General features: G+C 53.6%; 1 protein-coding gene across 5 annotated transcripts in view; it reads right to left on the reverse strand.

The window, feature by feature from the left end:
- Nucleotides 1–508: 508 nt before the first annotated feature.
- Tio (zinc finger domain-containing protein tiptop) overlaps nucleotides 509–26,854 on the reverse strand; it is a 173,193-nt gene continuing 146,847 nt past the window's right edge. For 4 of the 5 annotated variants that reach the window (XM_076324224.1, XM_076324220.1, XM_076324225.1 and 1 more), the window contains 2 exons: nucleotides 9,141–9,384; nucleotides 509–6,897 (listed from right to left, as the gene is read on the reverse strand). In XM_076324224.1, the coding sequence (XP_076180339.1) occupies nucleotides 2,934–6,897; nucleotides 9,141–9,384 (4,208 nt within the window). In that variant the 3' untranslated portion in view covers nucleotides 509–2,933. Of the gene's footprint in view, nucleotides 6,898–8,098; nucleotides 8,214–9,140; nucleotides 9,385–26,854 lie in introns of those variants that run through there. The other variant, XM_076324226.1, reaches the window with a different exon arrangement.

Consider the following 26,854-nt stretch of genomic DNA (forward strand, 5'->3'; position numbering starts at 1 on the left):
GAGAGAGAGAGAAAAAGAAGAAAAAAAAACAGAAAACAAGAAGAAGAATAAAATTCGAAATTAGAATTTTTTCGACCGAGAGAGAGAGCTCACGATTCCGCGACTCGCGACTAACCAGGATGCTCCGCGCGAACGCGGACAGGGGACAAGAAAGACGGGAGACAGGAGACGGCCTTGGCGGAGATCGTATCTCGCGAAAGGTCCTACGGCCGATAAGCGATTCTATGTTAGTAACGCGTCCCCCGGTTTATCTACTTTATCCGCCGGTCCTGACTATTCTTCGACGACATTCTACGCGAGTCGGTGTCCGCGATACCGGCACGCACGCGCATAGATATTCGAACCGACGCCGTAGCCCGTATCCAGTTAACAATGCTGCCCCTTTCCAAACCTAGGTACTGGATCGTCCGACGAGAACAGCGTCGACGACGACGAAGACAACGTCGACGACGTGATCGTAAAGGGCGAGTTTGGTGTAGAAGTAAATGAACGCGCACTGTTATACTTTATAACATATATATTTATTTGAGCTTTAATTGCATTTTAAAATACAACCGAAATAATTAAATAATGACAAATCTGGTAAAATGGTTTCAAGAGTCGCGTATACATGATGCATATCTTTGTGGTTGCGCATTTGTAAGTAGGTAGGTACTTTTCGAGCGTATTTTTCGCACGGTTGGCCATCCACGTTATTTTTCGTTTATCATTCGTTTCCGCGAGTGTGTACACATGCCGCGTTTCCCATTGTGCGCGTAATGTCGTTTCTCCGCGTCCACGCGCTGGACCTCGCGTGTCTCGCCTATCGTCCCCACTCTCAGCAGTCGTATATAATTACAATAATAATATTAATATTATCGTTATATCGATAAATACTTTTAAAGTCCGCGATGGAAGAATTAGAGTTTACAAGAAATACGTATACAAGTGTGTTCCGCTCCAGATTCGGGCTTCCTCGTCCTCGAACGCGCGCAGTCAATCGTCCCTTCGGGCTGTTTCCTCTCGCTCGAGTCCGACACTTCCGACAATTTCTCTCGCGCGACCGATCCTTCTCGCCGTGCTCGCGCAAACACGCGCAAACTCGCGCAAACTCGCGCATCTTTCCGTCTTTTTCGTTCCTACGTCGCGTCTCTTTCTCACTTTCCCTCATTCTCTCACTCTCTCTCTCTCTCTCACTCTTGCTTCCTTTCTCTCCGTCTCTCTGTCTCTCGCTCGGGCACTCTCGATCGTCTCACCCACTCGAAACACGCGCACACGTACACACACGGACGGACGGACGTACGCGAGCGAGCGAGCGCGCACGCGCGCACGCACGCACGCACGCACGCACGCACGCACGCTGATACAAGATTATTCGCTCCGGTGATCGTTTCGCGCCCGACACGCACGCTCGCACGCCGAAACGCGTTCGGTTTCCAACCACACGCCCCGCCATCCAAAAAATTTCTCGCATCGCGCGCGCTTCTCGTTCTTTTATGCTTTCCCTCTCTTTCTCTCTTTCTCTTTTTCTCTCGCTTTTATAATATAGAATAATCGTAATTGTAATCAATATACACGGTGCTCGCGATAACTCGAGCGATAATAACGATAGTTATTTTACACTTAAAATGTCGCGTTTGCTCGCACGGCGCAATAAATAGTATTTCGAACAAAGAAAATTTACAATGGTCTACTCGCGCGCTACGAGCGAAGGAAAACGAAATTTTCCGAGGACGTAGCTGCGTCGCGCGGGCGCGCGCTCTTTCCTTCTCTCTCGCTTTCTTTCGTTCACTCTCTCTCTCTCTCTCTCTCTCTCTGTATTCTCGCGTACTCGTCCCGCGCGCGTTTCGAGCAACCGCGAGCCTCGCTATTGCACCTCGTGTCTCGTCGTTGCTTCTTCGCGCTCCGTACACGCCGCATCTTTTACGCTCGTTATCCCGTTCGTCCGGCAATCGTAGACTTTCGAGGAGGTTCGACCTCGAACGATCTCACCGGTTTCGTAGCAATAAGTATCAACAAAGAGATTCCTATACAGGGGCGGACCCTAGCCTAACCTATGCGCTAATCAACTACGCTCTTACGTTCTAGAGGTATACATGATGATCCGACCTTACGACAGCCGTGATAGGTAAGCTTCTCTCTCTCCCTCTCTCTCGCTCTCTCTTTCTCTCTTCCGTTCGCGTTTCGAAAACTTCACCATCCCCCCTGTGACCCCCCAATCAATGGTGTTTCTCCGTTTAGCTCTCCCGCACCCGTCCCCGTTCCAAGCCCCTGGTTTCGTTCTCTTCGGTCCTTCTTTCTCGCACACACGCACGCACGCACGCACACGCACACGCACACGCACAGGCACTCGGTCCCTTTCTCTCTCTCTCTCTTTCTCTCTCGCTTTCGTACCGCCTCTCATCGCCGGTCGTAAATGTCCTTAAGTATTTATAAAATCACAAACTTGGCCGCGCGCCGAGCCCCTTGACTCAGCAGTGCCGCGAGATATGGTGGCATCACAATTTAATTAACGCACGTTCGACATCCACCTCCTCGTCGGATGTATCGGGTACCGTTTGTACGCCCGCGTTGCTCGACTATCCGGCGACAAAGTTTCGTTATCGCGAATCGACGCGAAGGTGCGCGAAGACCGAGACGATTCGCGGGGGGTCAGGTTCGAGAAAGACGGCGCGTGCCGTGGACGCGATCGTCGTTATTACCAGGGGGTGAAACGAGTTCGGTAGGCGCGTAGACGGAAAGACGCGGTGTCGGTGGCGGCGGCTGCGGCGGCGGTGGCGGCCACGACGCGGAATCCTTGCCCGGATAACGAAATTCGCGAGCGAACGTATAGACGGACTCGCGAGGCGGAGGTTCGAAGGTCGAAAGAGTCTCGAACCGGTGGTCGCTAGTTACAGTCGTTACAGTATAGATACACTTATGTACAAGTGGCACCGCTACTTACGGGGCTCGGACTATACGTATTTGCTGGACAACTGTTTGGCCAGCTCCGTATACTTGAGAAATTTCGAGTGCGGGCTCTCCTCGAGGGGAGAGGCCGCTGACTGTGACGGGCTGCCGTTCGCCTGCGGAAGCGGCGGCGACTTGTTGCGCTGCGACGTCGGGGGCGAGGAAGAACTGTGACCGGTCGGTGGTCCCGCGGCGGTGTTCTGGGATACCGCGGCGGCGGCGGCAGCAGCGGCGGCCGCCGCAGCAGCGGCCGCGGCCGAACGACCGATGGTCAGGGGGTCCGGGATCACACCGTCCTTGACGAAGTGCATCTTGGACAGGTGGTGCCTGTAGGCACCCTTCGAGATGAACGGTGTGTCGCAGAAGGCGCATTTCATGATCGAGTCGGCGGTGACGACGGCGTCGTTGCAGGCCCAACTGAACGCCAGGATCGCTCCTGGTGTCGTACCGGAACCCGGCCCGCTCGAGCCGACACCGCTACCGGCGGCCGTGCCGTGGCTCGAGGTCGAGCCGGGTCCGCCGCCGGACCTCGCACCGCTGCCGCTCGGACCTCTCGTCTCCGTCTTGTCGCATAGCTTCTGCAACGCGGCCAACGGATGACTGCTGGTCTTACGCCCCTGCGAATCGACCGTGCTCCCGGTACCGCCCGGACCACCGGCTCCACCGCCACCGCCGCCACCGCTACCGCCGCCCGACAAGCTGTCGAACATCGAGGACAACGCCCCGAGGCTACTCGATCCTTTGGTGTCCGGGGTACCCCGTGGCGTCACCGATCGGTCGCTGCTCGTCGGACTGCTCGTGCTGTTCCTGCAAGGACTGCGAGCCAGCTGTTCCAGCTGACCGCTCGATCTCGGCGTCGGGGGGTTCACGCGGGGCGAGAGCACGTCCCTACCCTCCTCCGAACCTTCGTGGAGGCTGCTTCGTCGATGATCGAACGAGCCCTGATCCTCCTCGTCCCTGCAGTCCTCGAGGATCTCCTTCTTCACGTAAACGTCCCGATTACCTTGAGACTGGGACTGCTCCTCGTCGTTCCCGCCCCGTTCCTCGCTCTCCTCGTCCCTCGGCTCCTTCTTCACCACCACCGTCGAAGTCGCGCCAGCCGCCGCCGCCGCCGCCGCCGCCGCCGCCGCAGCCGCCGCCGCTGCCGCAGCGGCCGAAGCGACCGACTCCTCGTCGCCGGATTCCTCCGCGGTCGGATGATGACGTCCCGACGTTAAACCTTGCGGGATCGATTGCTTGTCGGGGGTGGCGCGATGATGATGGGTATGCCTGTCCGAGTGACCGACCGTCGACAAGTCCAGACGCCTCTCGGGGGTCATCGAGTCGGTTCTGCCCCCGCTGCCTCTCTCCGACACCGAACTGGACTCGCTTCCGCTTCGTTCCCGTCGCGCAGCCGTGCTTGCGCCGTAGTGCGATTGCTGTTGCTGTTGGTGTTGCTGTTGGTGCTGCTGCTGGTGTTGCTGCTGCTGCTGGTGCTGCTGCTGCTGCTGTTGCTGCTGCTGGTAGGATCGCAACAGGTTCATCGTTTGCGGATCCACCAACGGTTTCGTGTAGTCGACGCTCTCGTCGATGCCCAATCGTTTGAGGATGCTGGTGCCCATCGGGGCGCCCGGTTGGGCGTGATGGAGACCGGGCGTGCCGTGCCTGACGCGGGAATCGAAACTCTTCTCGATCAGTTTCTCGATGGCGTTCAGAACGGAGGGTGAGGAGCTGCCGGTGGTTTCGTTGGTCGTGGGCGTCGGTGTGTCCTTGCCCGGGGTGGTGGCGTCGCTGGCGGACGAAGGGGATCGGTGGTGCCTCGAGGATACCGGGGAGCTGTCCTCGTTCGCGCTCTTGCGTCCGCTCTCGGAGGGCGGTAAGGTTGCCGGTAGATGATTCGACATCAACGCGTTCTTGAGAAAGTTGCGTTGATTCGCGCTCACGGTCCCGGCGCCGATGCACTGACGTATGTGATCGACGAACGTGGTCGTCTCGATCTTCTCGCCGCACTTCTCGCAGGTGATCCGGCTCGCGTGTTTACCGAGGCTGTGGCCGAGACCGGCCGCGGCGTCGCCGTTCTTGAACTCGTTCTGTGCCCTCTCCAACTCGAGGAGCTTCCTCACCGGTAAGGACTTTTTGCGTTTCTCGCGCGTCTGGCGACGCCGTCCACCGCTCTCGGTGATCGAGCGCATAATGTGCTCCTTGTAATGGGAGTTCTTCACCATGTGATTGCTGAGCTCCTTCAGCGAGCTGAACGCCTGGTCGCACACCTTGCAGGTAAGCACGGCGCTCACGTGGCTGCTGGTAGTCCCGGAACCCGGTCCGGCGGTGTTTCCGCCGTGGGGTCCGGTGGCGCCGCTACCGGGGATCGTCGTTCCGCTACCCCCGCCCCCGCTGCTCACCGTTCCACCCCCGCTACCGCCGCTCCCCCCGCCGGCTCCCTTGTTCTCGTCGGAAGACTTCCAGGAAATGATCTGCTCCTGGGAGATGATGTTGGTGTAGTGTTGCGTTTGCTGCATGTGCGAGGTCATCTCGGCCAGAGAACGAAAACTCTGACCGCACCACATGCACTTGAGGATCTGCCTGGTCTGCTCGGCCCCCTTGCCCAGCCACACGTCCTGTCCGCGCACCAGTTTCCGCGGCAGGGGCATCGTCTCCTTGATCAAGAGATTCAACTCGGACGGGCTCTGTTTGCTGCTGGGTGTCGCCGATCCGGCGCCACCGCCCCCGGCCCCGGATCCGCTGTTGCCGGAGGAGGTGGTCTGGGGTTGATGAGACTGCTGGGGAGTCGGAATGCTCGGTACGTTGGTCTGCTGTGGATGAAGCGCGGAACCGGGCGGCGGTACGGGCATGTTTACGCCGCAGTGCTTGGCCTCCTTCATGTGCGTGGTCATCGCCGCCAGCGTGGGAAAGCTCTGCTTGCACCAGACGCACTTGAGCACGTCCTTCGCCTGATCGGCCCCCTTGTTCAGCCAGTGCGACTGCCAGGCGCTGTGTCGGCTACCGGACGTCGAACCGGTCGCGTTACCAGCGGCGGCGGCGGCTGCGGCGGCGGCGGCGGCCGCGACGCCCCCGGGTCCACCGGCCGTCCCGCTCGACGACGACCTGAACAGATCCTCGCCGCCCAGTTTGCTCAGCTCGCTCATCTTCTCGAGCGCCTTGGTCGCCTCGCTCGGTTGGTAGGACTTCTCGAGGGCCGAGGGCGGCTTCATCTTGCCGTTCCAGAGCTGATGGTGGTCCATCACGCCGGCGGTGCTCTTCGGCGAGAGCTGCTGCTGACTAGTGGCCGCTGCCGCGACCGCGGCGGCGAAGTAAGGGAAATGCGAGGCCACCACCGGTGACGTCCACGGCGAGACGACCGGCGGTCTACCGAAACCGACCGCCGTAACGGCCTGGGCGGGATCCTGGTGAACGGTCGCGGCCGCGGCGGTTCCCGCCAACCTGGACGATTTCCGCACCGGCGGTGGCGGCGAGTCCTCCGGTCCGGGCCGCTTTCTGCTCGGCACCGAGAGATCCAGCGGCCCGTTGTTCGTCTCCGTCGAGGAGGACGGTGTCGGTGGTTTGCTCAGGTTCAGTATCTGCTCGTCCTCGTCGTCCTCGGTCGACGACGCTTTCCTCGTGCTGAAGTCGAGGACCGCGGGCAACGGTGTCGCCGATGGCGATACCTCGCCCGCGCTGCTCGGCGAGACCAAGAGACCGGGGGTGGCTGCCGGTGGCGAACACGAGGAGGACACCAACGGCGACACCGAGCCGCGCGACAGCGGCGAATGGCCGAGCAGCAGCCTCTGGTGGGTCTGTTGCAGATACGCCGCCATCATCGCCGCGGAATGAGGCGGTAGAAGAGGATGACCGCCGAGCGGAAGAGGCACGATGCCGCTCGGGCTGACCGGACTCGCGCTGCTCCTCGTTGCGGGCGGCGGTGGACTACCAGTCGCCGGACCGGACGATTCCCGAGAATCTCTCGAGGGACAGCGCGGACTCATTGGTTCTCTGAAAGCACGAAGCAGAGGGGAACAACGTTACGGGGTTGTCGATGGGATGCGCGACTCGACCGCGCTAGAACGGGCTACGCATCGTCGCGCGTTCCTCGTCGCCGGACACGATTCTCCTCGAGATTTCCCGCGTATTTCTATCCTCGTTCGTCGTTCCGTTTCTTTGCGTCGAATACTTCGTCGAATGCTTCGGAACCGATTTTGAACACGGGGAACGCCGCGTTGAAGCGCTCTTGGATACGCGCGCGCCGATCGATCGTCATCGATGATCGTCGTCGATGATCGATATTTCCGTGCTGGGTGACGACGTTCTCGAAATACCGCCGATCGTCTCCAAAGCGTAATCTACCCGCGTAAACGTCACAGGAAAAAAAAAGTATAGCATCGATCTATTTGGCTCTGTCGCGCGCAGACCTCTCGCGTCCATCCTCCGAGGAATCGATCGCTCGATCGCGAACGATTCGCGAAACCGTACACGCGCGATCGACCGATCGACCGTAGTCGCTCGTAACAGGGTCGAATATCACGGAGCAACGCGCGCCTTTCGAAGCGTTGGCGGTATCGTCGCGATCGTACTATCGGGTCGTCCGTGCCACGAGGGTGCGAAACCGTAAGAGTGGAAGCTTCTACGAACGTGTCGAATCCGTTCGCAATTTGGTTCTTCTGTTACGACTACGCGCGCGGTATTCGGTATCTCGATACAACGCGTACGGTATTCGGTATTCCGATTCAACGTACTTGATTCTTTCCTTACGACTACGCGTGCGATGTTCGGTTCTTTCGATACTAGGAGTACGGTACTCGGTATTCTCGTCAGCGGAGCTTCCGTTCGCCGAACACCGACGCGAGGAACGCGCGAATCTCGAGGGTTGCGCGACCGTTCGATCCCCGCGTCGAGCAACCGCTCTCGAGGACACTCGCGCGCGCTCCGTTTCCGTCGAGAGCGCGAAACGACTCGCACGGGCACTGTGCGTCACTGCGACTGCCGAAGCGACGATCCGGTCGCGGGAACGTCGGAATCGCGGTGGAGAACGTTGGTTAAAAATCGGGATGAATCGATACACGTCGAAGAATCGTTAACGCGTGCTCGGCGCGGGCGCGGGCGAACGAGCGCGTGGATCGAGAACGGCCGCGCGGAATCCTTCTCCCATGGTCGAAAATCGGTGGCGCGAAACTGCGCGCGCTGACTATCTGCTTACCCGCGCACGAGCGACGCGACGCGACTCGACGCGATACGACGCGACGTGACGCGACGCGACGCGAGGCGAATTCGAAATCGTCGTCGCGAGAGAACGGCCGCGAGCGGTTGCAGGCTTGTCGACGGCTCGCTCGTAACTGACTGCTCCTGACTGAATGCCGAATGCGTGCCGCGAGATGAAAGGGGAGCACCGGCACGCATGCAGGGGAAGTTTTCGGGGGCTGGCGGGGCGGCGAGGGACGCGGGGGACGCGGAGGCGCCACCGGCACACACACGTTCACCGCCGCCACCGCCGCCGCGGCCGCGGCCACGACCGCCCCCGTGCCGAGCGGTGATGCGGCAAAACGGTACCGGAGCGGTGGAGGCGGTGGATAGCGGAGGAGGCGGCGGTGGCGGCGGTGTCACCGACGGCGTTAGCGAGATCGCCGCCGCGGCTCGACGCGTAACACGTGCCTATCTCTATTAGCCGTGTGACGTCGCACGGCAGTCACCGATATCGGTCTGGCACCGGCTTATTTATCCCTTCGTCTCTCCCCCACCCTCTTTCCGTGCGTCTCTATCGGTCCCGGTGTCTCTCCTGCTGCCGCCGCCGTAGCCGTAGCCGTAGCCGCCGCAACGCGTTTCCTTTCGCGGCCGGTTAATAGCGTTTCACCGCGTCTCGCTCGCGCCACGGATCCGTGACGATTAGTCGCGCTCAAACAACGAGAATACCCGTGTGTGTACACGGGGACCGCCCGAGGTCGGCGACTTCAAAGCGAACGGCAGCATCGCTCTCGTTGATTTAGGCGGTTTACGACGAAGCCCTGGGTAAAGCACCGGCTAATGAGTTTCAAGCGGACCGCGTTCGTCGAAATTTACGCCCGTACTTTCGACGTTCGCGCCTCCCTCTCTTTCGTTCTTTCGTTCTTTCGTTCTCTCTCTCTCTTGCTCTCTCTCTCTCTCTCTCTCTCGTTTGCTCTTTCTCGTCGCGCGTTTCTCTCTCCACGTCCACGCGGACGCGAACGATCCTCCCGGGGCCCTCGTCGAGCGGGCGCTCCGTTTACCTGTCCGGAGGTCCCGTGTCCCTCAAAATCGTGGGATTCAATCTCGCGGTAGCGGAAGGCGGTGGCGTTGGCGGCGTTGCATCCTCGTCGTCCTCCTCGTCGGTCGCCTCGCCATCCTCTTCCTCTTTGGTCGCAGCCGCACAACCCCTCTCGCTAGGGCTAATCGGGCCGTCATCCTCCGCGCAATCGCCTTCCTCCCCTTGGAGGTCCGTGCCGGGCCCAGAGCCTTCGACTCCGTCCTCCCCTGGAACGGAAAAATCAAAGGAACCTTTCAGTTCGCGACGAGCTGGATCGAACTCGACGAGCTCGCGCCACAGATTCCGGAAACGAAACCTCCACGATCGTCGTTCGCCTCGTCGTATCGACGAGCTGATGCTTTTTAATTATTTGTTCGGTCGCGTGGAACAACGCGTTAGGGAATTGCGCGAAAATTATGGACAAAGATCATGGAAAAGGAGAAGCGAACAGGAGAGAGATGCATCGACGAACCTTCCTACGGGGTAACCGTTTTACGGATCGAGGAGAAAAAGTCCAAGGTCGAACGAGCCTTGTTAACCTCGACGATCGTTCTCTTGATTCCAGAACCGTGTGCTTGAACCGTAAAAAAAGTTACGGTGTCTTGGACGATCGTTTGGCACATCGATGGAGAATCTTTGGAGAATATCCAAAGCGTTTACGAGACCGTCGAGCGCTTTTGTGATGAATCAAAATGTCGCAAATTTTTCTTCCGCGTTCCAGAATCGGAGAGAATCTGGAGTTAGACTTTTGCCATATAATCCGTTATCTTCCACAGGACAAGGACAATATTGCAGCACTAAAAACGAAACACGAACTCTCGAAACTACGACTACACCCCTGCGATCAACGCGCCAAAGCAAAGAACATTGAAATCACGGGAGATCGCTAACCGATTTAGTTTTCCTATTCGAAATAGTTTGCAACGTTGTGCGTAATCCGCTCTTATCGAAACGCGTAAACATATACATATATACTCTTTCAAAGAACTCGAGAGTATCCTTCACTTTTCCTCCGTAAAGATATACTTTTAGTTTCGACCTCTTCGATTCGATAAATAGGATACGTACTTGGGCAAACATTCTTCACTCGTATCTAAACTTTTATCATGCATCTCTAACGACTCTCGTTACCAAATTTCTTGAGCCGTTTAATCAATTTTACATGTATATATCTCGTAACACTCGATGTGAAATTTGACGTCCAAAAATACTCTCGATTTCGCACGGACGTATTTGTATCGTATCCGCGTGTTGTCCCAAAGAGACAAAGAGAGGTTAGACACCTCTCGCGAATACTTGTTCTTTCGCTCTTCGTTCGATTTAATTAATTGCACCTCGTCGACGCCTCGAGGATCGCGCGTCGCACCGTTTCGAAGTCTTCCTAATTATTTCGCGCTTCAACCCTCGGATATCGTACGGACGATGGTCGGGAGAATTACAACGATCGTACTCGCGGGTATTTTGCATCTGCGTATTTATCGCATTGCCGACCGAGTCTACCTTCGCTCTTGTTTCTTGTCAGTTGCACGGTTTACGAGAAACGAACGAACGCGTACACGTATCCGATTCTTTTCAACGTATTCGAAAACCGTATTATTCTCGTGGGAAAAAAACTAGCTGGAAACGCTTTAAAAATTGTACCAAGTTCAGTCGAGAATGGAATCGAAAATTTCGTTAAAACGATACTTTGGTAGATTTTTTTCAAACGTATCGTTCTACTCGTGACAGCGTCTTGCGACTGTTTTAAAGTTTTTACGATAAAAAAAATAGATACGAATATTCGATCGTACCACCCTTTGCGTCCGTAAACATCGAACGAGAAAGTTATATCCGTACGTGGCACCGTGACCCAGAAATATAAGAAAACTAACGAAAAAATATTAAACGCGGGCGATTATAGACGAGAAAGTTAGAGCGATCAAATATCGACGTATACGGTGCGTATCACTTGTATCGTAAAAGCTCCAAAACGGCTCGTACGAATTGAGCACGCTTTCAATTCTATTCTCGACCAAACTTCGAACAAGTGATTTCAAAATCTTCGTAATAATTTAATCGCTCTTTGCCTTTCCGACGAACAGATTTTTTAAGCATCGAGTCGAATCGCTCTTCTCGTCGATTTTCTTTCGCTTCTCGAAAATTGATCATTTTCTCGCGACCAAACGCATCGATGGTCCAAAATCGACCAATCCGATGGAACCAAGGAAGAACGGTACCTCGGTAGCGTAGAAGCGAACGAAACTTTTTCGTATTTAATTTAAAACGAAGTAAAGTTGTCGCTGTATATGTCGCTTCGCGATAGTTGCTCGGTTAGACTTTGAATGGATAATGTTTGGAATTTGTACAAGAATTTGAAGAAGATCTTCGAGTACGAGTTTCTCGTACAACTACGAGTTACTGAAATTTGAGAAAATAATGTTACCAACGTTAAAGTTTCCAAAACCGTTACTTTCTTAATTCCGTGGAGGGTTGGGTCCAACGAACGATAATTCTGAACGATTTTCCAGACGAAATAAGATTTATTTATTTCGAGGCTGGGATGTCTATCGCCGAAGTCACCGGTCGAAACGATAACAAAGCCAGGATGGAAAATCCTTCTTTCTTCGCTTCGGATCGATGCAACCCTATTCGAAAGGACAGCGCTTCGAAAATCACGGCGAAGCGAAAAAATGGGTCGACGATTATTTCGCGTCCAAGGAGCTTGCATTCTTTCGACGTGGAAATGAGTTTCCACCGGAGAAACGGAAGATCATCGCGGCAGCTGGAGCACGGTATTTTAACCGAGAAAGAATATTTCAATAAATAGTCCACGGATAGTTGAATAAATATTTTTGAGCGAAAAATCCTACGACCCGACTTGTATTGCTCGCAGTTTTTTCATTACGCGAGAGAGGACTCGCGAATTCGATTTCGATCGACTTGCCAAACGGAGTTCCATTCTCGTTTCTTATTTTTTATTTCATTGTAAACGGGTTTAACCGTTTGGTGAACAAACGTGCGGACAAAAGCAGATAAATTGCACAGAATCGCTGTAGGAGGGCGCGTAACGCTATTTCTAAAAGTAACAAGAGAAGCGAACAAGTTTAGGAAACGGTTCGATCTATTAACATTGATACAACATTTTATCAAGGCTGTGGAACCGATCGTAAAAGGGTTCTAGAAAGTTCGGGACGTATTGATAATCGGTGACTCGACGAGATTCGAGATGCAACGATTCTTTCGCGAAAACAGAGCCCAACGAAACGAGATACCGAACGCGACGACTGCAAGTGACGAGTGCGCGATCGGATCAGGGTCAACTTTACCGTACTCGAACCCACCGATTACGTAAAAACATCCTTTCTGAACTTTATTTTTATTTTTTCACCGTTTAAATTACAATCAAACGACTCGCATGTAACACTGCACGCATAGCAAAAAAAAAACAATTTTTTCGAACGATCGCTTCTTAAAGAAATGAAAGATAGCAACGGAATAGATGAAACAAGTGGACAAAGTGATTTCTTCCATAAAAAATCGCTGTTTCAACCACTATTACCGCTATGAAATCGGATCTTTGAAAAGAACCGCAAAAAGAGTCTCTACGAGCGAGTAAGATTCGTTCCTGGTGCTCGAGAGAACGAACCGATACCTACCAATACCTAATTAAATGTTGGTATCTCTTCGAATGGATTACGCTCGTTGGAATTTGCGTGTACCGATCCGTCAACGATTTTACGATCTCGTCGACTGAAGGATCGTCGTCTCGCGACCGCGATCGTTACTAGAACCGAACAAACGTAAGTTCTTCGTGAGTTATAGAAGATCGTCGGGCGACAAGGTGCGTATAAACGAAGAGAGAAAAGGGCGTATCCGAGGGGCTGAATTTGGAAAGGACGTTGTCGAGAACGCGGTGAAACGACGCAAAGAGCAGCGGACGCCTCGCGAGACAATAGCGCTATCTGTTCATTTATCGAGCTTTGCGTTCGAGGACGAGTACGACGAGGAGGACGAACGCGTCGCATCGATGGCGAGGTTGAATCGTACGCGTCGGGCGCGAAGATCACGGTGGGCCATTGTCGAGCCGGTCGGAGAGGGTTCCGGCTCTTAATCAAATCGTTTCTACGTTTGAACCGGCGATAACGAATCGCGGAGTCGGCCATCGTATCGTCCCCGGCGTCGGAAACGTAACGGCGAAGTAGGTTGCGCGTCTCTGTTTCGTTGGTCGTCCGCGGCGGATTCGAGGGATCGTCGGTGGCACCGAAACGAGGGGACGGTTCCGCGCTGCATCGCCATCTTGTTCCGGAGTCGCGCGTCCTCGTTCGAGAACCCTCGGATGCCGATCGTTCGGGCCCCAGAAGAAAGCGAAAGAGGCGGAAAGGAGCCTGCACACCTCCCTTCCCGAGAGGGTGGGGACAAACCGGGACGAAGAGCACCGTCCTACTTTGCCGACCGGCCAACCAAACGATCGTTTGTTCGCCGATGGGCCGCGGAAGAAGGAGGGAAAGGAGATCGCGCATTGATCCGCGGAGGCATCGGCAACTAATTACGCAGATTTATGTCCCCATTGTCCATTGTCTCTCTCATCCGGAGCGGCCCTCCGTAGCCCAGCGCGACCGTGAACGATTCGATGGAAGAGCTGCCGGGCTGCTGGCTGCTGGCTGCTGGCTGCTGGCTGCTACTCGACCGGGAACGGGAGGTGCTCCGACCGGGAACGACCAACGACCACGAAGACGACGACCGCGTCGACGCCGAGAACGAGGAAGACGACCACGAAAACGGACAAAAGGAAGGGCTCGAGAACGGTCTGGAACCGAGCTCTCCTCGTACCCGAGAAGGGATACGCGAGAACTCGAGAGACCAGGGCGGACCACCGGCGGACAGCTCCGCCCGCTTCGAACCTTCGAGATCTCCTTGTTCCGTTCGCGTTTCCCTCTCGATTCGCTCCGCTCCGCGAATTCGTAAAAACGAACGCGTATCGTTTACGCCTTCTTCTTCTTCTCCTTTCTCTTTTTCTTCTTCTTCTTCTTCTTCCCTCTTGGTTTTCTCTCTCGAGACAGAGATCGCGTATCCCGCTAAATTCCCCGCGACGCGAGCCGTCTCACCGCGGATCCGAAACGAGCCGAACGGAGCGCGGTGGCGCGAGCCAAAGATCCCGTATCCCCCATTGGCGGATCGCTAACGAGGAGTCTAGCGCTACGGGGTTGCATATTCAGGCCTCGGGATAGATACGAGAGGAATAAGGAGCGTGGCGTACCGAGAGGCTTGAAAGCGGCCGAGCCCCGACACCGGCTCGGTTAGATCGCTGCCGCGCGATATCCACTCCTCCCGTGCACGCTCGGGAACGTTGCGCGCCTTACCAACCACCCGGGATATATTAGTAGCTACGTACCGACGACGCTTCTGCCCGCTCGTTTCGCCCGTGAAAGCGGACTCAACGTACGTGCACGCGCGCTCGCTACCGTAGACACGAGACCTCGCCTCTCTCCCTCCCCTACCCCCGGCCTCGATCTTGCCTCGTGTTCCCTTTCGATCGTCCTCCTCCGCCGCGCCAATACACCATCGGTACACGATGCGCAACAATAATTAGTCTTATCGGCGAATCCTCTTCTTCTCTTCCTTTTGCCTTCCGTGCTCGACTTTTTCCGATCCGCGCCGTCCCTTTTCCTCCCGCGATACGTCCCGCCAACCCTTCGACCCATGGGATCTCTCCGCCTATACGACTTGCGTTCTCTCTTTCTCTCTCTCTTTCTCTTTCTCTTTCTTTCTTTAGTATTCTCCTCGCGCGCCTCTCCGGAGGTCTGAATACGGACGGTCCTACCGTACGCGTACACGTGTCGGTACACGGCACCGGTTAACCGGTACCACGGTATTCGCGAGCCGCTCGGCAGCCACGTTGGTCACGCTCGCGACTCCCGTGGACGATGGGACGCGAAGATCGATGCTTTCTAATTGCCGAGGAGCGAGCACCGACCCGACGACTCACCGGCTCGGATCGAGCGACATAGACCAAACGATCGGTATTTCGGTCGTCTAGCGATATTACCACCGTGGTTTCGGAACTCGAAACAGTCGACTGTTCTCCGTTGGACGCGTAGACATCCATACGGATCGAAACGAAGGAGAAGGGACTCTACTGGCGTCACAGGAGGGACTATTCTGTTTCTAGCGGAACGATTGAGCGATCGCTTTTCACGTGTACAAAATAGTAGGCGTGGATGTTCGATAGCTTCCGAGGTACAAATTATCAAAGTTAGAACAGGCGTAAGAAATCCAGTGGACGTTAATATTATTAAAAACTGTCGCTCTACCGTCGATCCGCAAAAGTAGATCGGAATTAAAATCGATACAGTTTGTATCCTCTGGTTGTAGGATGTCTCGATTGCATACATCTTGTATTAACTTCCATTGGATTTCTTACATCAATTGCAAGCTTTGTATCGCGATACATCTTCTTGCGTACCGAAATACGTAACTTTAATCGCTCGTACCTTGAAAACTGTAAAGTATCCACGCGTAATATTTCACACAAATCGTAAGTGATCGCTCCACCGTTTTTCTCGAAAATCGCGTTAAGATCGTGTCCTTCCCTCGCGAGTCGCATTAGCGAACTCTATCGTTGCGTCTCGCTTTGTCGCGTCTCGTTTCGTTCGCGTTCCTCGTCGCGCGTAAACTTCTACGTCCGGGCAACTCGGTCACCAGCAGCGACAACGTGACCGCGCAGAGACGTACCCGTCGCGTCACGAGTGACGCAACTGGACGTTCTCCCTTCTCGAATTGTAGTGACCAGTGTCTGCGTCTCGCGCGGCTACGGAACCATCGATACGGTCGGAACGGACGCGGATTTTCGAGCTTCCCGTCGCGACGGAAATCGAGCGTTCCAAGTGCACCGGGTGGAAAGGTTTCTCCCTCGCGGGAAACCAATTTATCGTTCACGAATTCTAAACCGGGATTTTAGATAGGATGCATCCTATACGATCCTCGGGCCATTTTTTCTTTTCTTTTTTTTTTGTCTTCGAAAGGCGTTACCTGTTGCGACGAGGTATCGCACTAGTTGAATCGCTGGGAACCGAGGAAATGGTACGCGTTGGTAAAATTGTACTTAGACAAGAAAGAAGCGTCCGAGGTAAGTATACTAAGTAAGTACGATTCTTTTCATCGAGCTCTTCGCGTTTGTTCGTGCATATTTCGAAACGATGAATTTCGATTCTCGAAGAAATATTAATTCGTCGAAAGAAACAAACGAATCGGAGCGTTTCGACGAAAAGAGCTTTTCAAATTCCATTCGTTCTAAGCATAAAAAATGACATCGTTTCCAACGGTTTCGATCCATCGTTCGTAACTTGCATTACCAAAGCCAACTCCGATAACGTCGATTTTTTGATTCGCGTTGACTAAGCGTTTTGTACTCGGTTCATCGAATCTCGTACCATCGCGCATTTTTTTCACACACCGTATATCGGACGCGAGAGAGAACGAGACACGATTAACTCGGTCGTAAGAAACGATAACGATAATTTGGCGACTACTTCCCGAGGAAAAATCGTGGTACAATTTGTGAAAACGAAACTGTGGGCAACGACGATTCGTCGAGCAACGTCCGCGTATTTTCAAGAACAATTTCGTAACGATCGATCACCTTACGCGACAGTTTGCACCGATATAGTTTCGAGATCGATATCGATAGCCTCGCGCGATGTAAAATTTTTTTTTCCTTCTTACAAATACTCTTTCCTACAAATAAAAAAAAAAAAAGTTATTCGAAACATATTCGACCCGAAGACCTCGAAAGCGTACGATCCAAGAACTCCGCGAGGTATCGCGAAATGATGGTTAACCGGTATCGCGAAATTAACGTTAACCGGTATCCCGAAATGATCGTTAAAGCGTATCGCGAAATAATTGTTCTAGGTCCTGCGACGTCGCGAAAATCCCCATCTCTTATCGTCCGTGCGAGAGAGAATATTCCGCGCGAGTCGATCCTCGTCGATCCTCCTCGGTCCTCGTCGGTCCTCGTCGGTCCTCGTCGCTTCCCTCGCTCACCTACCGAACGCACCGGCGAAGACGATCGGGGGACAGTAAATTTTAATACGGCCGAGCTTTACGGTAGCGTCGACTGCCGTCCGTTCTAAATTTATGCGCCATCGACGCGCGTTAAATCAGCTGCGTTTGCCAGCAATTAAACCGGTTGTTAAAACATCGCGCGGGTTGCGAAAATTTCCGAGGGACCCGCGGCAAGCTTAATTGTTCGCCGGGCAAACCGAGATAACGAGTTTTTCGTCGCGCGCACCTACTTGGCGCGACTATCCTCGTCTCGATCTCTGCGACGTTGACGGCCGCTCACCTTGGCCGAGCATTCGGGGGAAACGCGCGGGGGAAAACGACGATTCGAGCTGGTGGGGATGAATCTCTTGGCGAGCGCACGGGCGAGCGAGCAAGCGAGCGAGCGAGCGCGCACGGGGGCCCACGGGCCCCGCGGGCCCGCGAGGAGCGGTCCGTGAGCGCGCCTCGCGGTGCTGCGCGCGAGGAGCGGCTGACGTTCGTCCGGTCGATCGAGCGAGGCTCTCGAGCAACGTACCGGAAATAAAACGGCGCGTAATAACGAGTAACCGGCGAGAGAAGGAGGAGGAGGACGTGGAGGAGTAGGAGGACGCGGTGGAGGAGGAAGAGTAGGATGGCGGTGTCGAGGACGCGGGTTAAAGCGAGGAAGCGAGGAAGCCGAAGCGGCGCAGGGTGTGGGAGTAGGAAAGATCGAAGGAGGGCGGAGGGAACAAAAGGAGCAACGGAGGAGGACAAGGCAGACCAGGACAGGACAGGAGAGGAGATGAATTCCTGATGCGAGAACCGTCGGGAGGCTGGCGAGGAGAGTGACAGGAGGCAGACGAAGAGACGAACGGATGGACAGGCGGGCAGACAGACAGACGGACGGACGAACGGACGGACGAGCGGGCGGGTGGGCAGGACGGAGAGAGACGAAGAGCAAAGGGAGGCTCCGCATTGTGATTCTCTCGCGGTCTGCCAGAGAGTGACTGACGGGTGAATCCATTCTCCTTCCTCTGTCCTTCTTTCCTGCCTTTCGCTCGTTCTCGCCATCTTCCAACCGACGGTTCTTCCTCTCGAAGCAACCGGCTCTCGAATCCTCGCTCCGACCTCGAACGTTCCGCGTCTCGGTATCCCGTACTCTCGTTTCGCATCAACCACCGGCCTCCGGACCCACGGAACGCTTCGGTTCGCGCCCTCCGTCGATAATTCTCGCGTTTCGAACTCTATCGTCCACGGACACCACGAGGGGAGCGAAGAATACGCGAAGAAGCGTCCTCCGTTCGGACACCGAATGTATCCCCCCGTAATGTATTCGCGAGTTTCCCCTCCTGAAACGATCCCCTCTCGACAACCCCCACCCCCGATCGGGCGGCTCGTTCCGGAGCGAACGACGCGTTCGGCGTCGATGCAAATGTTTACGATTCGGTCTCCCCCTCGACCTGTACCGCTCGGTCCCGGTCCATCTCCTCTCCTCTTCACCGTCCTCGTCCTCGCGGTCTTCTTCTTCTTCTTCTTCGTCTTCTTCGTCTTCTTCGTCTTCTCTTCTTCTCTTCTTCGACTTCTTTTTCGAATCGCTTTGTCTTTCCAACCGGATCGTCGGGTGGTCGTATTCGTGAGTCACTTAGCCGTCCGAACGAGACGACAGGCCCGAACCGAAGACGGAGCACCGACCTACGGTAGTCTACCTGACTGATTGACCGATGAGGCGACTGTTATCCTAAGTCAACACTCACTCCATCAGGCTGTCGAATCGTCTCTCCCCTTCGTCCTACGGACCGCGCCGCGTTCCTTCGCCGTGAAACGGGCCTCTACGGCCTACGCGTCACGTATTCCGCCTCTCGTATAAAAAACACGTCGTCCGTCTCGCGAATGCGCCTCGGTCCCCTCTAAGAGCCGGCGAGGCCCCCTCCCCGCCTACGGAACCATCCCACCCCCTACGATTAAGACGTTCGATCGCTCGCCGAGCCACGTGTTCGCCGAACGCGTTCCCGAGGACGTAGAAATACGATCTCCCGGACCCGGACCGCCGACCGAAAAACAATCGACGTTAAACGACTCGGCTCGATGTTCGCGCGCGCACGTCTCTTACCAAGCGGGTTCGGCGCGAACCGCCCTCCTACGCTTCAATTTTCCACGGATATTCCAAAGTCCCGCCACTTGGAGCGAGCCTCGTTCAATCCCGCGCGATCGACAAGGCCCGTGAAAACCCCGAATCCGCGTCGCGCGATTGCTTTTCTACGCTCCCGTCCTCTCCACCCCGCCTTTCTTTCTCCGCGTTGGATACGTATACGTTTTCCAGAATTTCTCTCTCTCTCTCTGTTTATCTCCCTTTCTCTCTTCGTGGCTCCGTTTTCGCGTCGTCCTCCCTTCGAAACCCCGAGTCCCGGGATCTCGGATTTCCACATCGGTCGTGGTGTGTTTCGCTTCCAAAATTGTCGTTCCCGCTTTTCGTAAGAAAGTCGCGCGAATCGCGCGAGAATATTACGCGTCGGGATCCGCGAAACTCCGTTCCGCGTTTTGCGTTCGAGCACGATTTCATCGAGCCGTAAACCAGGGATTGAAACTCTTCCAAAAATAACTGTTTCGAACCGTTATATAAACGTTCTCGACGAAACGGTTATGAAGAACGAAAATAATCGTCGTCGAGCGTTACGGACGGAAGAGGTTCCGGAAAGGGCGCGGATCGGTTCCGGTTGCGGTTCCATCGCGGTTTCGCGTCGATTCCTCGCAAAAATCGTCGTGTACGCGTTGCACTACGACATCGTTCCCATCGCTTGTTGCGCCTGGCTACTTTAATCGTATCGGAACAAACGCGACGATGATATCAAGCGTGTCAGACGTCGTTGCCCAATGGCTGACGTTTGTATCGAGGACTGCCATTGTATCGGTGTCGAAGGGTCGTCCGTAGCACGATCAAACGTTTGCTTATTTTCCTTTCGGTTCGTTCAGTTCCAAGCCGAGTCGCGAAGGACGCGCGATGCTATCGTTCGTTCGTAACTTGTACGTAAATGTACGTTTCTGCCCACTTTTGACTTTACGTTCTTCTATTTACAATTCGTTATATTACCGGATACTCGAGATTCCTGTGTATTTTAATAAACTTTACATTGCAATCCGAATTACAACAAATCGTATCACGTTCGAGCTCGCCGTTTCCAAAGAGGTGGACCGTACTCGGGAACGAATATCGCCGATTCCCGAAACACCGAACCGTCCTCCGAATTGTCACGGTGAAAGGAACGAAACCTTGCAACACGTACACGCGCAACCCGGCCGTAATTCGTACCAACGAAAACTTGGCGAGAAAGGAGACGTATTTGGTGGATATTGCGGCAAACGGTAACCAAGTACCGAGAAATTTACGAATATTGTTCGATCTCGAAACGTTGCTCGAAATTTCGCGGTTCGTTATCGGTAACTCTGGACGATGGCGCGAGCTTCAGAGGCCACCGGTAGTGTCGCGGATCGTAAAATCGAGAGAAACCGATCGAGCGATGTCGAGCGAGAATACTTTGTTCCTGTTTGCATAATACACGCTGCGTAACGCGACGTACCTGCAACGAGAACGCGTAATAGCACCGATAACGCGCGTAACAGCGTCGACTACTTTTTTTCAATTCCGTTTCACCTTCTTTTTTTTCTTTTTTTTGTAACGCGCTACGAGTAAATTAGCAAACTCGCAACCGGCATCTGGCCGTACTTGGTCCATTTCTTAATCTCTCCATCTGCTCTCCATATTTGTTCTTTCGCGTTCCCGCTCGCTATACTCCATTAACGCTTACAGAAGGTGCGATGGTGTGTACATCGTACACCCGTTAAACGCGTTTAACCGTTTCGGTTCGGTATTCTGGGTCATGGAAGTTTTCAAACATCGCGTTCGCCACCGAGTTTTTCGCGACCCTTCGGTCGCGGGCAACGTTATTTTGGAACGAAATCAACCGGCCAAGGCCAACGAGGACCTGCCCTGTCGTTCTGTCTCTGGTTAGCGCGAGTACGCCGACACTGTTTCTCCTTCTCTCTCTCTTTGCATTTTTGCTACACGGAAGATCGCGTAACCGCGACGATCCCGAAGTTCCGACTGCGAAGAGAAATCCGATCCTCTCGTACGCAAACGACGTTTTCGTAACGTTAACGCTATCGATAGTTGCCTCGTACCCGTGTTCCAATTTTTTCATTGCGATAGGACGTCTATCGAAGTTCAGAAAGCTCATCCTATAGCACTCGTGGATGAAACAACGATAACTGTCAGGTTGCGCGTAAAGTCATTTCGTTTTCCAAAATGGAGAATATACAATTCAGTGAAACGTTTATACATTCTAAAAAGATCGTGTCTCATTTTCGCCAAAAAGAAACGAAATCACTTTCCGAACAACCGAATACGTATAGAAGTAAAGCGATGGAAGGATAATAGCGAGAAAGGTTTGAACTTGCGATAAAACTTTAACGAAACGAAATATCAAGGACACAAAAATTGGAGTCGCCACGATCTCATATCGTTGTTCTCCGACGAGATATTTAAACATTTCAAAAATTCCAATCACCGAATCCGAAGTCCAATCAGGATCGGTTCCTCCGGATCTTGGGCCCGGTGGACTCTCGTACGCAACGAAACGTCCGAGTAGACGTTTTCAAAAATTCCCAATTACTCTCTTTGAAAAATGCTAAATCACCGAATTGTAAATCCAATCGAGGGTGTTCCCAATCCGGAGATCCGTTGATTCGCGATCCGTGGCCTTGAACGACCACTCGATGCGGTCCCGACCGTAGACGTACGCGCGTCGTCTCGCACCGCGTCGGGTTTGGCAGCTCCTCTGTCCACAATTTGGCTACGAGCGAGTGAACGAACTCGTCGCGCCAAGATAACGGCGACGGTGTTCTCGCGCGAGGCGCGAGCGACGAAACGCATCGAAGGAGAATCGTTCGGCGCGGATCGCGCGAAACCGACGACGGACGGTGAAAGAAACGAACCGCTACGGCCACGGAGTGGGGGTAACCTGGGACCACGGAGGAGTGGGGGGACGCGAAAGTGGAAGATGACGAAGCGACAGACGCCCGTAGTAGACGCTGAGTGATGGACTGCCGCGACTCGACGACGCAAAAGCCGAATCTCGATAAAAAAGGAACGTGTCGCTGTTGAATCGTTCGGAAACCTTCCTCGGACAAATGGAGTCACGCCCGACTAATTAACATTCGGATCAACGGGAATAACCGGACGAACGCGTCGCGTTCGTACCGCGCTTGGAATTTTGGCAATCGATCCGCGAGTACATCCAAATCTCCTCCGTCTAACGAGCAAATATTTATGATCGATTTCGCGACTATTGATCTTCTTCGAGGAACGCCAAAGTGGCGGTGAATTTTATTTCTCGGCCCTCGAGGAAGTTTCCAATACGCGCGAACCACGTTACGTATTATTGTACGATAAAGTCGACGAGCGAACGATTTTATGCGAGATAAAAAGAACCAAGTTCTAAAAAGTAGGCGAGCAACTTTAAACGGAACATTCGTACGGTTTTCACTTTTTACGTTTTCTAAACATTGTACGTTTCAATTGTTGCGCCGTTGAACTGTGCAACGAGAAGACAGGGTTGACAAGTGCTTGGAAAAATACCGTATCGCGACCAACTGCGATATAATTGAAATTGTAATCGCGAAACATACTTTTGCGAATTATTGCTCCGTTCGGAGAATTCGTTGCTACGCGGTATGAAAATAGGAGTAAATCTAGACCAGAGACACGCCCGAGTCTTGTTCGGGTAAAAATATCGAGCAACGAATAAAAGTTTAATAAGAATTACGATTCGAAATGTGAAACGAAATCAACGTGTCACGTTGGGTGAATAAAAGATGACCCGAACCTGGCGAATAAATCGCTTCGCGATGGTCCCTTTTTTTCCCCTTTTTTCTTTATTAATGCGCGAGCCTGCATACAATTTGCCACATGGGCATTTGGTACATATTGGAACGCTAAAAGTTATTGCCGCCCGTATCATCGGGACGAGTAATTCTCCTGTGAGAATTACCGCGTACGATGTTTCTATTGGTCGTTTATCGTGCGAAGAAAATTTTTCCATCGTGACCGTGCACCGACAACCGAACCGCCTCCCGTTCGAGGGCAAAAAATACTGAAACCGAGAAGCGAAATATAAACACCGGCTCGGACATCGTCCCGATTGCGTAACGAATAATTAAACGTTTCCACAATGCGCCAAACTGTGCGTAAACGTCACCGATCGAAGCAGTCGTTAGAGATCGAGGAATCGATGCGACGTTGAACTCTCCGGGAAAGAATATCGTTTCCATTGAATCACCGATACGCGCAGCATCGTAATCGTGACATCTCTGACTCTCTTAAATAACTATTTGCGCAAGGTACGGTCCGTGTGTGCGTGCGTGCGTGTTTTGTTTCTTCGCGAATGTCGTCATTCCTTCTCGCGCGTACCGTTAAATCGTAAACGCGTATCTAGCGGATCTAAATGTATAGTCGCACGTAAGGTGATAGTCTTAATCTATAGTCACGCGTAACGAATATACGATAGAACTCCACTTATCCGAGCTTCGTTCGTCGGAACGAAATTTTCCTCGATGCTCCATCTAGCGAACTTCTACCGGACTTTTCGCGATTGATTTTTTCTTTTTAATTTTCTGAAATGATTTTATTATTATCGATCATTTTCCGAAATGATTTTATTTTATTTTATATTAATTCGAAACGCAAGAGACACGTACCGAGTGGTTAGGAAAGAACTAAAGTCCCAAAGAGATCGAAAAACTGTGAAACTGTCGTTTCTCTGTTCGGTGGTCGCGACGTTGGAAAATCGAGAACGTCTAACGTCGAGCGAGACGAGCCTAAACCAACGAGATACGAAACCGAATCGAAACTACGATTATTCGAATGGAATGTTACAAGGTGGACACCTACTGTAGAAACTCGTCCGACGATACGAGCTACCCGGGGTTCCCCGTCGACGATTCAACGTATCCACTGCACAGTGTACGTAAATGGGACCAAATCGCGCGTGGCTCCGCTCGAAACGAGCCGCGAAAATCTCCGCGGAGAGGGTTAACCCCTCGCTGTACCGTTAAGCTCGACGAAATCCGGGCCCAACCTACCGGAAACAAGACACCCTAAACGGGCCGGAGTGACGCGCGGGAACAGTTGCGATACGAGCCGAAATACGAAATACTGCACTATTTTTGGTACACACGGCTCGATATTCGCGCCGCGAGTCGTACTCGGAATGTTCGCGTTGGTCCGGGTTCGATTCCACTCGCGACGTCGAAAATTCTTGCAACGAGTCGTACTCGTAAACGATTGCAACACGAACCAAAATCTCGAAACGTTACACATCTTTCGTACATACAACTCGATCTTCGTTTCACGAAGCGTACTCGCAAAGGTTCGCCTTCGAATTCCACGAGTCCGACACGTGACGTTCGCGTTTGATTCGAAATTGTTATCGCGTGCCGGAGCACGTGAAAATACAACGAGTCGGTTAACGACGCGCGTCGCGACTCGATGGGTTCGCGAGATGCACGGTTGCAGCTGGTATCACGAGGCAACGCGACGCCCTTTTACGGAAACGGCGCGCGTAAATTGCGCTTTAACGGTGCTGCCGCCGGTGGTCTCTCGCGACACCGTCCCCGATAGGAGGCGAAGGCACGGGGAAGCGATCTAGCGAGTCGCCGCATCGCGTCGCCTCGCGTCGAGTCGCGTCGCGTCGCGCGTACTTGACCGAATGGTATTAATGATCGAGCGCGCACGGTCGCACCGTAGGTGCGTCCGTTGATGCAGGTAGGACGACTGGATGATGGATGATAGGGTACACGTCCGGTAAGACCGACCGTTCGTCCGTTCCTTCGTTTGTTCGTTTGCTCGTTCGTTCGTTCGTTCGCTCGCTCGCTCGCTCGCTCGCTCGTCCGTCCATCCGCCCGTCCGTTCACCCGATCGCGCAACAGGCGACAGTGATGATCGATGCGCGGCTGCCGTAGGTGCTGCCGTAGCTGCCGCTGCTCCCGCTTAAAAAGCGAAAATCCACAAACCCGTTTCGTGGCGTTCCGTTCCGTTCCGTTCGTCGCGGGCCGTGAACGACCGGGTGTCGTCGCCGGGCGTAGTACGCCACGGCGGGCGATTCGCGCGCGTCTGGAACGCGTTCCACGGGAGCATCTGGAACCGGACGCGGCTCGAGGAGGAGTACAAGAAGAAGAAGAAGAAGAAGAAGAAGAGCCAGAAGAAGAAGAAGAAAGAGAAGTAGAAGAAGAATAAGAACAAGAAGAAGAACAAGAAGTAGGAAAAGGAGAAGAAGAAGCAGAAGAAGAAGAAGAAGAAGCGTTGGAAGCGCGGTTACTGGCGGAAGCGAGGAAAGGGTGTCGGCGGGAGGGTCGAGATGCCGCGGGGCGACGGCCTGGCGAGGTGGAAGAGGAGAGATGACAGGAGGACGCCTTCATCACGATATCCGTCAGTCTTCTCCCCTTCTCCGTCCTCGTTCTTCGCCCCGTAACCACCGAATTCTCCTCATCCGACGCGTCTCTTTCTTCCACTCTGCGTCACGCCGCCTTTCGAAGTGTCACTCCTGTTACCGACTGCCGGTGCAGAGGCCGTGACAACAATAATTGTCAGCGAAGTAACGTCACGGACGAGGTACAAGACAGACCCAACGTCTTACGGAAGTTTGCGTCGCAAAAAGGCGAGATATCGGGCTCGTGAAAAATCGATGCTTTTGTTGTTGCGCGCTCCGCGGTGTTCGGGAACGGTGACTCTGGGAATTCGTGTTCGAGCCTACTACCGAGCTTGCTATGTGAGCGCGAACGCGGGGAACGCTTCTGACCTCGGTTCGACGTATCGATCACGAGAACCGTCTTCGAGGGGAAAACAAGGATTTTTTTCTATTTTTTTTTTCTTTTTCGTCTCTAACGACAAATTCGAAACGATATCGACCCGTGACCATCGATCTCGCGCCACGGTGCGTTTGCGTCGTCGGGGAATGTAATTACGAATATTTATACGTATTGTAGCGGTCATTCGCGGGTCCCGATATTCGAGGAAAAACTCGCCGCGAGCGTGACGATGCGTCTATGAATCGAGGACGATGTGCTTCTTTGCAACGGGTAAACTAATGTTTCGCGCGCGATTCCCATCGAATGTGGATACATTTCGCGAATAAACGTTTCGTAGAAAACGAAAACGGATCTTCTGTCCTCGATCCGGGGACCCTTAACCTCTGAATGCTACGAACGCATTTGCGTTCAGAGAAAGCTATCGGTGTGAACGCATATGCGTGTCCATCGAAAGCTATTGGTACAGACCCGCGATTCGGTGTAAAAGAATAATTAGAAATTAGTTGTATTTTGTACGTTCGATCGTCAAAGTACACGCTGGAAAATAAATATTCCATTCGAAGGGATCGCGACCGCGGTACTCAAAGGGTTAGCACCTTCTCACCTTCTCCTGGGTGAGAAGAGGTTCTCCTTCTCACCTTGTGGATCTCGTTTGCAACGATCTTTCGTTACCGATGTATCGTATCTATCCTCGTCTACTTCGTTTAAATTCCGGGGACATTTCCCGTTTTTCTTACCGTAGTAGCAATCTCCACGCCTCAAAAACTCGCGATCTCTCGAACCACGGTGCTTCTATATTTCATCCGCCAGCATCTTGCACGGCTCTTCCTTTCGAAA

This window comes from Ptiloglossa arizonensis, chromosome 12 (assembly GCF_051014685.1).
Source record: "Ptiloglossa arizonensis isolate GNS036 chromosome 12, iyPtiAriz1_principal, whole genome shotgun sequence".
NCBI lineage: Eukaryota > Metazoa > Arthropoda > Insecta > Hymenoptera > Colletidae > Ptiloglossa > Ptiloglossa arizonensis.